Source organism: Ursus arctos, unplaced genomic scaffold (assembly GCF_023065955.2).
Source record: "Ursus arctos isolate Adak ecotype North America unplaced genomic scaffold, UrsArc2.0 scaffold_5, whole genome shotgun sequence".
Classification (NCBI taxonomy): domain Eukaryota; kingdom Metazoa; phylum Chordata; class Mammalia; order Carnivora; family Ursidae; genus Ursus; species Ursus arctos.
Window position 1 is genome coordinate 55,942,992 of NW_026623067.1, and position 13,755 is coordinate 55,956,746.

At 41.2% G+C, this 13,755-nt stretch overlaps 1 protein-coding gene and 1 long non-coding RNA gene across 3 annotated transcripts in view; one reads left to right on the forward strand and one right to left on the reverse strand.

Moving 5' to 3' along the window:
* The window catches only part of LOC130542745 (uncharacterized), a 30,421-nt gene extending 25,999 nt beyond the window's left edge, over nucleotides 1–4,422 (reverse strand). The window contains exon 1 of the long non-coding RNA XR_008957523.1: nucleotides 4,033–4,422. This is a non-coding gene — a long non-coding RNA (uncharacterized LOC130542745). The remainder of the gene's footprint in view (nucleotides 1–4,032) is intronic.
* A 98-nt stretch (nucleotides 4,423–4,520) lies between these two features.
* Nucleotides 4,521–13,755, forward strand: part of SLC30A5 (solute carrier family 30 member 5) — a 35,528-nt gene continuing 26,293 nt past the window's right edge. Inside the window, exons 1-2 of one of the 2 annotated variants that reach the window (XM_026498858.4) lie at nucleotides 4,521–4,710; nucleotides 13,502–13,624. In XM_026498858.4, coding sequence (XP_026354643.1) covers nucleotides 4,622–4,710; nucleotides 13,502–13,624 — 212 coding nt within the window. In that variant the 5' untranslated portion in view covers nucleotides 4,521–4,621. Of the gene's footprint in view, nucleotides 4,711–13,501; nucleotides 13,625–13,755 lie in introns of those variants that run through there. The other variant, XM_044384139.3, reaches the window with a different exon arrangement.

The window sequence follows — 13,755 nt, forward strand, 5'->3', positions numbered from 1 at the left end:
TGCCATTGCTACTTCCAAAGTACTGGATGTCTCCTCCAGCGAAGAAAAGGAGTGTCTCCACTTGCTGCTTTCTCAGCTGAAGTCAAGTCACACCTGGAGGTGTCTGACTGGCAAAACCCAGGTCCTATGCCAGAAGCCTAGGGGCAAGGAAGTCTAGGAATGTGAGTTTTCTGGTTTCAACCTTAGGAAGGTAGAACACACAGCATGTGGAAAATGACCAAAATATACGTAGCCTTGTAGTGGATACTGTCGGTAAGGCCTTTGCTCATATGCCCTTGGATCCCTTCCCCATTTTCAGACATTCCAGCAGCACTCATAATACCCAGCACCTTCCTCTCTTTGGTCAGAGAACTGTTTCCAATATATCCCAATTCCCTGTGCTATGGCCCGAATGTTTGTGCTCCTCAAGATTCATAGATTGAAATGCTAACCCCCAAGGTGATGATCTTAAGAGGTGGGTCTTAGGGGGTTATTAGGTTACCAGGCTCTGCCCTCATGATTCAGATTAGTGCCTTTACAAAAAAGACCACACAGAGCTAGCTCACCTCTCCCACCATATGAGGACACAGCAAAAAGGTGACACGAGGAAGTGGATCTTCACTAGGTACTAACTCTATCAACACCTTGATCTTGGACTTCTTCGCCTCCAGAAATGGGGGAAATAAATGTGTGTTGTTTATAAGCCGCCCATGTTATGTAATTTTTGTTATAACAGCCCAGATGTGCTAAGACCGCTCACCCCCAGTCAGGACCCTCTGAGCTGTGATCCTCACAGTATCCGAGCTCCCTAGTGGGACTTTGTCGGATATCACACCCTTGCTTCTCTTTCTTTCCTGTCCTACTTCCCACTCTCCTGTTTTTCCTGGGAACATTTGCTAATAAATCACTTTCATTCAAATTCTTACCTCAGAATTTGCTTCTGGGAAACCCAACAAGTACCTGACAGTGGACCTTGCATATGGTAAGCACTCAACAAATATTCATCGGAAGAAAAGAAGCTGGTGCTAAGTTGCCACTTAGGACAATGTCCACCATATTCTCTAATCAAGATTCCTAGAAGTGGTTTATGAAATAGGCACTCCCCATCTGGTTCTCTTATAACACTGGAGTCATTTGTCACGCATGCAATCAGGAAGAAAGTGGCAAAACAGCTGACAATGGCATGCACTTTGCCCGTTATTATGTAATGGACAATTTACTTAGCCTTTTTTGGGTTAAACTCTGTCACATAAAATAATGCCAACCTTGAAAGGTCTTCTAAAAATTAAATGAAATAAGAGATGTCCTCGTACTTAATAGAGCCTCTCCAAAAAGGTATTTCCCTTTCTTGCTCCTTCCAGCTGACTGAAAGTTAAATGAGAGAAAATGTTTCATTTCCATATTTGTCACTCCGTGCAAATGAGTCAAATCCAGATTAAAAAATAAAAGCTGCGGGGCGCCTGGGTAGCGCAGTCGTTAAGCGTCTGCCTTCGGCTCAGGGCGTGATCCCGACGTTATGGGATCGAGCCCCACATCAGGCTCCTCCGCTGGAAGCCTGATTCTTCCTCTCCCACTCCCCCTGCTTGTGTTCCCTCTCTCGCTGGCTGTCTCTGTCAAATACATAAATAAAGTATTAAAAAATAAAATAAAAGCTGGGATGGAGGGGCACCTGGGTGGCTCAGTCAGTTGAGTGTCCCAACTCTTGATTTTGGCTCAGGTCCTGATCTCAAGGTCATGGGATCGAGCCCCACGTCAGACTCTGTGCTCAGCGTAGAGTCTGCTTGAATTCTCTCTCACTCTCCCTCTGCCCCTCCCCACTGCTTGCACTCACTCTCTCTCTAAATAAAGAAATAAAATGTTAAAAAAAAAAAAACACTAGGATGGAGGAGAAGTTGCAGCCAGCCCAGGCCAGCATGAGCCTTCCTGCTGAAGAAGAGATGACCCACATGGTTAGTATTTCGTTACATACAAAAAATTTAAAAATAAGTCAATATATTGAGAATAATGGGAGCCATGTTTCTCATTCCCAGGAAAGAGAGGTACAAATATAGAAGGGGAAAGTCTAGAATAAAACATCTAAGGTTGAATTGTAATTGGAGGTATCAATGTGGATTCCTGGTTGATTCAAGTTTGTCTTAAGAGTAATGGAAAGCCACTGGGAGACTGCAGGGTACAGTACAGTGGGGTAAGCAGTTCATTATAAGATGTGCATTTGGAGGGGCACCTAGGTGGCTCATTTGGTGAAGCTCCGACTCTTGATCTCAGCTTAGGTCTTGACCTCAGGGTCGTAAGCTCAAGCCCTGCATTGGGCTCCATGCTGGGCAGGGAGCCTACTTAAAAAAAAAAAAAAGATTTGCATTTCAAAAATATAACTATTACTGTGGCAAAATGTGGAAAACAGACTGGAGAAGGGAAAGAGAGAACTTGGAAAACTAGTATGGGTTTACTAAAGTGGCTAAAGAAAAAGCAGATGGTAGCCTAGACTTGATGGTGGTGATAGGGATGGAAAAATTTGGATTGACTGAAGAAATACTGAGAAGGTAAAAAATGGTATGACTTGGTGATGGAGACGTGTACAAGATGATAGCTAAGTTTTGGGTTTGCTAAACCGAACAAATGGTGCCATCCAATGAGGTAGGAAACATTAGAAGAGAATAAGGTTTTAGGGAAAGATCATGCATTGACTTTTAAACATAAAGACTTGAGCTTCCTTTGAGACAAAAAAATGTGGAGTTCTGGAAACCAAGGAAAGGGAATGTTTCAAGGAGCGAGAGGGGCTCCTGGGTGGTTCAGTCGGGGTTAAGTGTCCAACTCTTGATTTCTGCTCAGGTCATGATCTCAGGTCGTGGGATGGAGCCCTGAGGTGGGCAACGCACTGAGCGGGGAGTCTGCTTGAGATTCTCCCTCTCCCTCTGCCGTCCCTGCACTCTCTCTCTTAAAAGTAGAAGAAGGAGGAGGAGAGGAAGAAAAAAAGAGAGATCAACTATGCTGAAAGCTTTAGAGAGGTGAGGTAGTATACGGCTGAAAAATATTCATGAGAGATCTGCTTCAGAAGACTGATAGATGCAGAAGCCAAGGCTGGAATGGGTTGAGAAGTGAGTAGGCAGAAAGAAAATAGAGGCTCTTGCCCTTTCACTACAAAAAGCAGTTGTAGAAAATGTACTTATATTGGCCTAAAAGAAAAGTGCCATAATTCCAGCCAAATCAGAAACATCGAGTGAGTTCAAGCTCCACTTGAAATGAAGTTAATTTCAATTTATATGTGTCATGCTACCTAGTCTTCTGGGCTCCACAAGAATGGAACTTGCTCTAGAAAACACAATACATAATACTCATTAATGCTGCTATTATGATTGGAAAATAAGAATTCTACCAAAAAAATTACTACAATAAAGTCACTTGGAGTCACTTTGGCCTTCAAAGGTCATGTCTTCCTCTGTGTTCTAAACATAGGATGTGTTGTCCCACAATGCTTTTGTCCCATATCCAAAACCTTATCCAAATTTCAGATCAGGTTCTGTCTATCAGTGAGTCATATCACACCTTATTTGGAAAACCTTAGCATTTGTGCCTTTAACCAGTAATGTTGCCAACCAGGCCTTGCTCGCAAATTAATAAATATTTACACAGTACATTATGAAGCTCCAGCAGGCACAGTGAGTTCTCAATATTTTGTATGTTGCTAAGACTTTTTATGTATATTCAAATTAAGTAGAGTATTGTAAACTGCTCCAAACCCCATTTCCATCTCTCAGTCCTCAATTTCCCTATGAGTCATAATAGTTAACATTCATTGATTACTGTGCTCCATTCACTATTCTAGACATTTTTCACATAACACAAATAATCCTCCCAACAACACTGTAATATAGATATTACTATTACTATTCTACAAATTAAGAAGTTGAGATACAGAAAGGCCAAGTGACACAATTATTAATGATGGAGTTACCACCTAATTCACATAAACGATTCACACAAATACAGATAAGAGAGCCTACGTTCCTAAATTTTTAGCAGCAGAAAGATAACCCTGATAAGGCCTGGTCCTACCTGGCCAAGTTTTACTGATGTACCAGGATTAAGTAGCATAGTTTAGCAGCCGGATTTTTAAAAGATACTCCACTCCATTGAATCACACGTTGTCCACTTTCTAGGCCCTCTTTCGCGGTGCTACAAGAACCCGCTGTATTCCTGACGGCCCAGAGGTGGCGCTGCAGGGACAAGTAAGGAACTTGGGCAGCGTCACTGGGAGGGGCTGATCCCGAACAAGGAAACGATCCGCCACCCCGCGGTAGGCGGAACCTAAGGAAGGCCAAAAGAAAGCGAGTGTTCTGTTGTGCGCAGGCGCAGGGCTGGGCACTCCCCCGGGAGTGAGGGCTGCTGGGCTCGATGACGTGGCCTGGCAACGTCCGCTCCGGTGCGCCTCCGGGGAACCCGGCGCCGCCGGAACTGCCTGCGGCCTAGTCCCGAAGCGCGTGTGCTAGTGAGCCGGAGCCGGGGACGGCGGCGGCGGCGGCAGCCGGGCCTGCGGGGACACGACGGGGCCGCTGCCATGGGGGAGTGACGTGTCTGTGCCCGCTGTTCCGCGACAGCGGCGAGACATGAAGAAACCCCGCGGCGGCGGCTCCTGAGCCCCGGCATGGAGGAGAAATACGGCGGGGACGTGCTAGCCGGCCCCAGCGGCGGCGGCGGCGGCGGCCTCGGGCCGGTGGACGTGCCCAGCGCTCGGTAAGTGACGGACGCGGCTCGCACCTCCGGAGCGCCTCTTTCCCGCGCCTGCGCTCGCCGGCTCGCTCACTCGCGCACCCAGACGGCAGCTGCCCCCCGGACGCGCGCGGGCACCGGCGTCCCTCCCGTCCCGCTGACAGCCCGGAACGCCCTCAGCCCAGCACGCGTCCCACAGCGGTCCGTCCTGTCCCTGTGCCTCCTGCGCCTGTGGCTTTCATTGGCTCCCCCGTTGTCCGCTGCAGAATGAATGCTCTAAAGCCGAGGGCGGTACTGCTTGAGTTTCTGGTTTTCGAGGCATACCGTTAACCTTCCCTCAACCAGCCGGTTCACGGGAGGGGTGTTTCTGGTCTGTGACAACCTTTTCTGCTGGCTCTTTCTCCCTGAAATAGTAGTTTAGTGACTACTTAACCTTTCTGACGTCTCCCTGCGTAAGTTAGGGGAAGGTGTCACCATCTTCAGGCGAAGAAACCAAAGTACAAACGGATGAACTTCGACATTCAGGTTAACCCCACACATCAAAAATTCAGCCCATCATCTAGCTTTCTTTATTTTCCTTGGCTTATTTATTTTATTATTAAATGAGAAATGTGTACTCATTGTTTAAAAAAAAAAAACCTCAAGCACTACAAAAATTCGTAGAATAAAAGGCGAAAATTCCTCTTTACCCGCCCCCCCATGTTCCCACGAACCTCCAAGAGGTAAGTACAGTAACCAGTTAGAGTGTGTCCTTGATCTGTCTTAAGTTCTGAGGTAGTGTCAAGGATGCATAAAATATGGCCCAACAATTTTGTTGGAATTTGGTATTCACTGTCTTCATTTTTAATGAGGTTCAGTTTTTCCGTTCTTGAAGACTTTTTTTTTTTTTGAGGTTTAAAGATTTTGATAAATTCTTTGGAACTGTAGAAATAGCATTGCCAATATAATTTTTTTTCAGTGAAGAGGAAAGGACATTTAAAATGCTGAAACAGAACTTAGTCAACTGCATTTTTGTAGTGTAAGTTAAATTTTCTAATCTCTTACAAATAACAGCATATCAGATATTATTTAGTGAGTTCTGACAGGTAAATGCAATAGGTGACTCGGGTCTAGATTTTGGTAGTAGAGGGGAAAAAATGCGGTAAAGGACAGTAATAGATCCATTAACAAAACCGGACTATGGGTGATAAAGTATAACCATGTTAAATTTTCTGAAGTTGATAACTTTCCTGATTAAAAGAAAATGTACATATTCTTAGGAAATCAAGTATTTAGAAGTGTGATGTAAATAACTTACTCTTAGCTGAGAAAAAGAGGCCTGTGTTTAGAGAGATGATAACGCAAATGGGACATTTAACAGTGAGGGAATCCAGATAAAGGGTATACTATTCTTGCCACTTTTCTGTAAACTGGAAATTATTTTTAAACAAATAGTTTAAAATTACCATTTATTCAAGAGATTACTGTCTTATCTGTGGCAAACAGTCTTTTGCTCTACTGTTGTATTATTTGCTTAGCAGAACTGCCCTATTGTAACTCATTGCAAAGTCAAATTCAACTCAGGAGTGGTTGAATTCTTAATAGATTCCAAGTTGCAAGAATTTTCCTTTGCATAGGCTAACGATCAAATACTCGTTATGATCTGCAATAAAAACTAGTTCAAAAATCCTTTAATTGTGGGTATTTTTGTGCCTGAATTAACAAAAAAAGAATTGCTTTAAATGTTTCTATCTGGCTTCTGTAAGGCCTCTTTGCAGAAAAGAAGATGATAGTCAATATTTGTTGAACACCAGTGTTCGATGTGCTTTGAGTATAGCATCTCAATTAATCCGTACAACAGTGCTATAGACTACATAGCACGTCCCTGTTTCACAGATAAAGAAACTGAGACATAGAAAAAAGTTTATTTTCCCAACTAATAACTGACCTGAGAGTCAGTTATCCTAAACCCCATGCATTTCACACTGATTGTGGTTTTTGTTTACTGGAGAACCATGAACTGCCTACTGCAGTGGGCAAAGCTAAGAAGCACATTTAAACCCAAACCAAAATTTTGGTAATTCTAGGTCTAGAGAACCAGAGATTTTTTATAATGTTTGATGAAACTGTTTGGTGGCAAATAATGATTTATCAGTTGGGTAGGTGGAATATATCCCTCTGAGTCCCCCAGAGCCATTGAGTGACTCAAGGCCACTGCCCCTGTTGAAGAGCCTTTCTCTTCTAACCCCCTCATCTTTCCCTTTTAGTAAATGAAGCTGTTCACTCTTTCCCTGCACAATATAAACTACAAATTATCTACTTATTAGTATATGGTTATTTAGCCTTAGCTAGTGTTTCATCTGTAGCCCAAGAGGAAGACTTCATTATGCGGCTTTAAAAATCAGAGACTCCAGGGATGCCTGGGTGGCTCAGTCGATTAAGCGAGTCTGCCTTCTGCTCAGGTCATGATCTCAGGGCCCTGGGATTGAGCCCCACATCAGGCTCCCTGCTCAGCGGAGAGCCTGCTTCTCCCTCTCCCACTGCTGCTCCCCATGCTTGTGCTCTCTCTCTCTCTGTGTCTCTCTCTCAAATAAATAAATAAAATCTTAAAAAAAAAAAAAAGATTGGGGGCGCCCAGATGGCTCAGTCGTTAAGTGTCTTTCTTCAGCTCAGGTCATCAAGCCTGCATTGGGCTCCCTGCTCAGCGGGGAAGTCTGCTTCTCCCTCTCCCTCTGCCGGCTGCACTCCCTGCTTGCACTCTCTCACTCTCTCTCTGTCAAATAAATAAATAAAATCTTTAAAAAAAAAAGATTAATGTTTTATAAATAATAAAAATCAGAGAGTCCAACTTAAAATGTTAAAATAATTTTCCTGATTTAATAGTGTTAGCAAAAATCTTGAACATACATGAAAAGTCATGTAACTATCAAAATATGTGTATAATTGTAAGTATATGAAATATGTATGTGTCCATACATGAAGATGCAAAGGAAAAGATTTGGAAGGATGACCACTTGGTTGTCTGTGAGGAGGAAATGGGAATGATTTTATCTAAAACTTTAATAACAAGCAGCTAGTCAGGAATTACTTTTATAATCTCTGTATTTTAAAAATTAAAAAAGGGATAAAGAAAATTAGTGTCGGAAAGATCATAATAGTAATATGTTTACCAAGAAGCATTTTACTTGGGGGGGCCTGGGTGGCGAAGTCAGTTGAGCATCCAGCTCTTAGTTTCAGCTCAGGTGGTGATCTCAGGGTCTTGAGATCAGCATGTCTGGCTCCAGGCTCAGTATGGTGTCTGAGAGTTTCTCTCCCTCTGCCTCTCCCGCTCGTGCTCCCTCTTTCTCTCTAAAGTAAATAGATCTTTTTTTTTTTTTAAGTATTTTACTGAAGTTAATGTTCCTTATGACTAAATCTTGGCTTTGAAATGACAAAATTTTAAAGGTTTATTAATACTTTAAACGGAAATTACTTAGAAACTGGGCACCTGGGTGGCTCAGTCAGTTAAGTGTCTGCCTTCGGCTCTGGTCATGATCCTAGGGTCCTGGGATCAAGCCCTACATTGGGCTCCCGGCTCAGCGGGGAGCCTGTTTCTCCTCCTGCTTGTGTGTGCACGCTCTCTCTCTGTCAAATAAATAAATAAAATCTTAAAAAAAAAAAAAGAATTTCATATATTGTCCCATCTTGTTAAAACACGTGTATTAAATATAATCTACCTTTTCCTTGATAACCTCTGGTCATTCTGTCATCTGGCTAACCTAGCTTAAATACAGTCATCTATTTAAGGCGTTTTCCTAGTACTAGTATTTTGCATATGCTGCTCTCTACTTTGAAATACTCTTTCCATTTTCTTGCTTTGTAATTCCTGCTTATTCTTTATTTTTATTTTTTTGAAGTACGCTCCATGCCCAGCATAGAGCCCAATGCATGACTTGAACTCATGACCCTGTGGTCGAGACCTGAACTGAGATCAAGTGTGAATGTTTAACTGACTTAGCCACCCAGGCACCCCAAATTCCTACTTAATCTTTAATACACACTTAGATATCTTGAATTCTAAAGATGGACCTTTGCTTACCAAGTTACAGTTAGTTGCTTCCACTATTCTTTTAAAACTCTAATACTTACTTGGGGGTCACATAAATACTTGTTTGCTTGCCTGTCTTCCTTAGGCCTCAGACTCCTTGCGGACAGGTCTCTATTACACATTAAGTGTCGCAGATAGCACCTAGAAATATGTTTAGTTCCAAGTAACATAACAAAGAGAACTTTAAACAAATAAGAAGATGTTCTTCTCACATAAAAGAAACCAGGTAGGTATTTGCTCAGCACCTCAGTGAGACCACCCAGATTCCTTGTCTTTGCTCTCTGCCATCCCAAGTGTATTGGCCTTGATAGTCAGGCTTGTTATAAGATGGATAACACTTTTAGATAATGTTAACATTTTGATAACATTTTTTAGATAAAGTTCCTTCCTTGAAGGCAGAAAGAAGACAGAAGTATTTCCAGCTGCATCTTCCCTTTTGATCAGGAAGGGAGAAGGCTGTGCTTGAAGCCACCTTGTCAGTCTTCCCTTAGGTCTCATTGGCCGTTTATAGCATCTGGCACATAGTAAGTGTGCAAAGAATATTTGAAGGCTAACTATCCCTATACAGGATATACAAGACTCTTTGCTGACATTGAGAATCCCCAGACTGCTGTCATTGTTTTTCCTGGTCTTTGTTTTTTCCCTCCCTATCTTGACATTATTGTTCTTTATGTCCTTACTTCTATCCTGCTGCCTTATTATTACACTTGATTAAGAGCTTAAGGAGTAAAGCCCGTGCAGTTTCCAGTGTCGCTCTCTACTTAATTTCATTCTTTTTTTTTTTTTTTCATTCTGAGTCCATGGCTGGGTTGCTGATAGTCCAAGCCAGAAGCTTGACTGCCACTTAATGTACTGTATTATTGCATTATGTATGTTACTGTATGAGATATCACTGTATTACACAAGTATAGTTGTAGAGTTAACATTCTTTCTTTTGGTAAACGTTTGCTGGGTACATATAATGCCCTTGACTGTGTTAGGAACTAATAAACAGCAGATTTCTAGCTCAACTTTTATTTTCCTTGACTAATTTTGAATTGCTATGCTGACCAGAATATTTAATTAACATTAATATAGTTGATATACTCAGCGTACTAAAGTCTGCGTGACTTTTTTCTCTGGTTTAAATGGGCGAAAATATAAAAAAATCTTAGGTTTTAATATGGTTTTTGTCTTTCATATTTAAAGATGATTTGATGGTTGTGTGTGCCACCGTGAATGTATAATTGAGAACAATTTAGAATGTAGGAACCCTCAAAGCCTTTAGATGAACTTTGATTTTCTCTGTGACATATTACATGATCTCAGGATTGTGAGAACTAGCCCCGTGTGTCTTGCTGCATGCTCAGTAGGGAGACTGCTTAAGATTCTCTCTCTCCTCTCCCTCTACCCTGGCTTGCATTCTCTCTCTTAAAACAAAAACAAACAAACAAACAACAACAAAAAAAAACAGCATATTTGGGCACCTGGCTGGCTCATTCTGTAGAACATGTGACTCTTGATCTCCAGGTGGTGAGTTCAAGCCCCCCCTTGGACATGGAGCCTACTTAAAATTTAAAAAAAAAGCATACTTAAGAGCCGTGGGTTTGACCCTAGCTAATGTTGTGGACTTTAATTTCCCAATCTGTGACATGAGAGGAACTGGGCTAGAGAATCTCTAAGGTGTTTCTCAGCTCTTAAATCTTAGTGTTCAGTTTACTCAAGCACGTGTACATTTACTTTCATACCTGGACAGTTGCTAGAGATTTGGTAGATTTCCCTTGTTGTATTCTTTGTTTTTAGCCAATCTGCAGAGAGTCCAAAAACAAAATACACTTGATTTTGTGTTGCTGTTATAGCCATAACTTTAAGTTTATTATTTTTCCAATGCTCCTTTTTTTGTTGAGATAAAATTTACCTATAATAAAATGCATGGATTTTAAAGGTACAAGTTTGCATTTTTCACAGATGTGTATACCTATGTAACTTTCAGCATAATCAAGCTATAGAACTTTTTTTTTTAAGATTTATGTATTTAGAGAGAGACCGCTCAAGCATGTGTGGGGGGAAGGGGCAGAGAGGGAGAGAGAGAATCTTGAGCAGACTGCCTGCTGAGCACAGAGCCTGATCCCCAACTCGGGGCTTGATCCGTGACCCTAAGATCATGATTGCAGCCAAAAATCAATGGTCAGGTACTTAACCGACTGAGCCACCTAGGAGCCCCAAGCTATGGAACATTTTTGTCGTCCCAGAAAATATGTTTGATCTTTGAAACGGAAATTTTAATGAAGTTTATACTGTTCAACAAGTGGGTTAAATAGGAACTTCTTTAGGGTGCTTTAGGATGTGACTTACATTATCCCGCAATAACATTTTTATTAGCTTTTGGGTGATTAATTATCACAAAGTTGAAATCCCCAGGGGGGAAGAAATCACCAGACTGCACTATAAAAGGCCCCCCAGATGGTGTTCATGATAAGGAAAAGCACTTTTGTCACATCTTTTTTTTAATTTAGTATAATATCTGGACTAAAACAGAAAATGAGCAATCTTGGATGGTGAAGATGCTGAGATTCATTCTTTCAGGGACTGAAACTTATTTTAATAATTGCATCAAAATCTTCCGAAAATATATTTTTTCATGACTTCTTAATCAGATTACTGTTTGTTTAATATAGTTTAGCTCTTGTTAATTCAGCGCCATCGCACTGGGTTATTCATACTCATCAGTTTTTGTGTTATGCGTTGATATCCCCATTGTATGTCAGATTGTCTTAACTCTATTTGAATGACTTGGGCTTCTTTTAAACTTACGGGTTTGCTTTTTGTATTTTTTCTCCCATTGAGAGAGACTTCTTATCCCTGTCAGTATGCTGGCTGTGGACGTTCCTCACACATCGTTTTTGGTTTTGGTTTTGGGTTTTTTCCTTCCAGCTCCTTTTTAATGTAGTAACACCTGTTTGGTGTAAACTTAAAAAGTCATCTACTAAGTGGCTTGCACAAGATGTCCTATTAGGGTGAGGGAAAAAGTACTAAGAAGTCCACAACTTTCTATCTCATTCTTTTTAATTTCTTTTTTTTTTTTTAAGATTTTATTTATTTATTTGACAGAGAGAGACAGCGATAGAGGAAACACAAGCAAGGGGGGTGGGAGAGGGAGAAGCAGGCTTCCCCGCCAAGCAGGGAGCCCGATGCAGGGCTCGATCCCAGGACCCTGGGATCATGTCCTGAGCTGAAGGCAGACACTTAACGACTGAGCCACCCAGGAGCCCTCATTCTTTTTAATTTCTAATTTGTGTATGTTTCATAACATATATAACACCAGTACAGTAATTCACTTTTACAACATACGGATAAATAGTGGGTTTCATGTGCAAAAAAAATTTTTTTTTACTGCTAGAGAGTATATGATCAAAGAAGACTAGTAGGCTAGAAAACTAAGTAATTTCTTCCCTAATTCAGTTTCTTTTTCAGGAGCTCCTTTTTTCTTTCTTTTTATGGCACCCTAATTTTTTCACGCATGCAGTATTCTTTCTTTTGTCTCAGAGATTGTTATTTATAGTTCTTTGTTGTTTGCTGCTGCTGTTACCTATGGTCCCTTTATCTTTTAGATTTGTTGTTTTTGTTTGGTCTCTCCTAAGCTTATCTTAAGGATTGATTATCCATGTTTGCCATTCATATTTGAGTGAGCCCTATAAAGCTAATTAGAACACCTGTGTGGGGCTTGTCCCTAGTGGATCCCTATAAGGGTTCTGCTGAGAGATTGCAGCCTGGCTGTTAGGATACTGGAGGTAAAAGAGGAAAAGGAGGTAACTTTCTTTTAATTTCCATGATTTTATTCTAGCACCGCACCCCTCTTCTCTACTTTGCCTTATGTCTAGACCTCTCCAGAGACTAAGCCTCGTGTGTCCTATCATGATTGAGGAGAGATAGTTGCCTGGCTGGGTGGGAATGTGCGGATCTAATTACCTGGAGGACTTGTTGATGCTGATCCTCTTTTCAGCTCCGCGGCCCCATCTGAGGTGCTTCAGATTCCTGAGCCTGTACGGGACTCTGTAGGGCAGGCTGCTTGACTTTTCAACCGATACTCTCACCGCAGTCACATAGCAAAGCAGAGGAGGGGCAGACCTAAGGCATTTACCATTCCTCTGTTCCTTCTTACGTTGTGGTCTTCTAGTTTCATCACAGGTAGAGTTTGGGGTCTGTTTTTATTCTCTTTGTTTGAAGCAACTGTCAAGTTTAAAAAGCAGATTACGAAATGATCTGGCAACTCAGTTAAACAAGAACATATTTTTAGTTTGGCCTCTTTTTTTTTTTTTTTTAAGATTTTATTTATTTATTTGACAGAGATAGAGACAGCCAGCGAGAGAGGGAACACAAGCAGGGGCAGTGGGAGACGAAGAAGCAGGCTCGTAGCAGAGGAGCCTGATGTGGGGCTCGATCCCACAATGCCAGGATCACGCCCTGAGCCGAAGGCAGACGCTTAACCGCTGTGCCACCCAGGCGCCCCACTTTTTTTTTTTTTTTAGCAGACTCTGTCTATATACATATATTTTTTTCTATACATTAAAAAGAACCTGGATGTTGTATACCAAGATATTAATAATAGTTATGTGGATGGTGAGTTGTTCGGTTTTTTGTGTGTTTCATTTTTTTAATGAGTATCTGTGGTTTTTATGATGATCCCTATTGTATAATAAGAAAAAAACATATTACAAAGTTCCTGTGATTTTAATGATACTGAAATTTGTTTCTGCTTTTATTTTTCAGATTAACAAAATATATTGTGTTACTATGTTTCACTAAATTTTTGAAGGCTGTGGGACTTTTTGAATCATATGATCTCCTAAAAGCAGTTCACATTGTTCAGTTCATTTTTGTATTAAAACTTGGGTGAGTGTCTGTGGTTCTTTTTTCCTTAATGTTTTATTTATTTGAAACTCCTGTTTTAACTGATTATCTTTAGGAAATGTTAGGTAAAATATTTTGTGCTCTTTATTCCTCCTTACACATGTATGATAAAT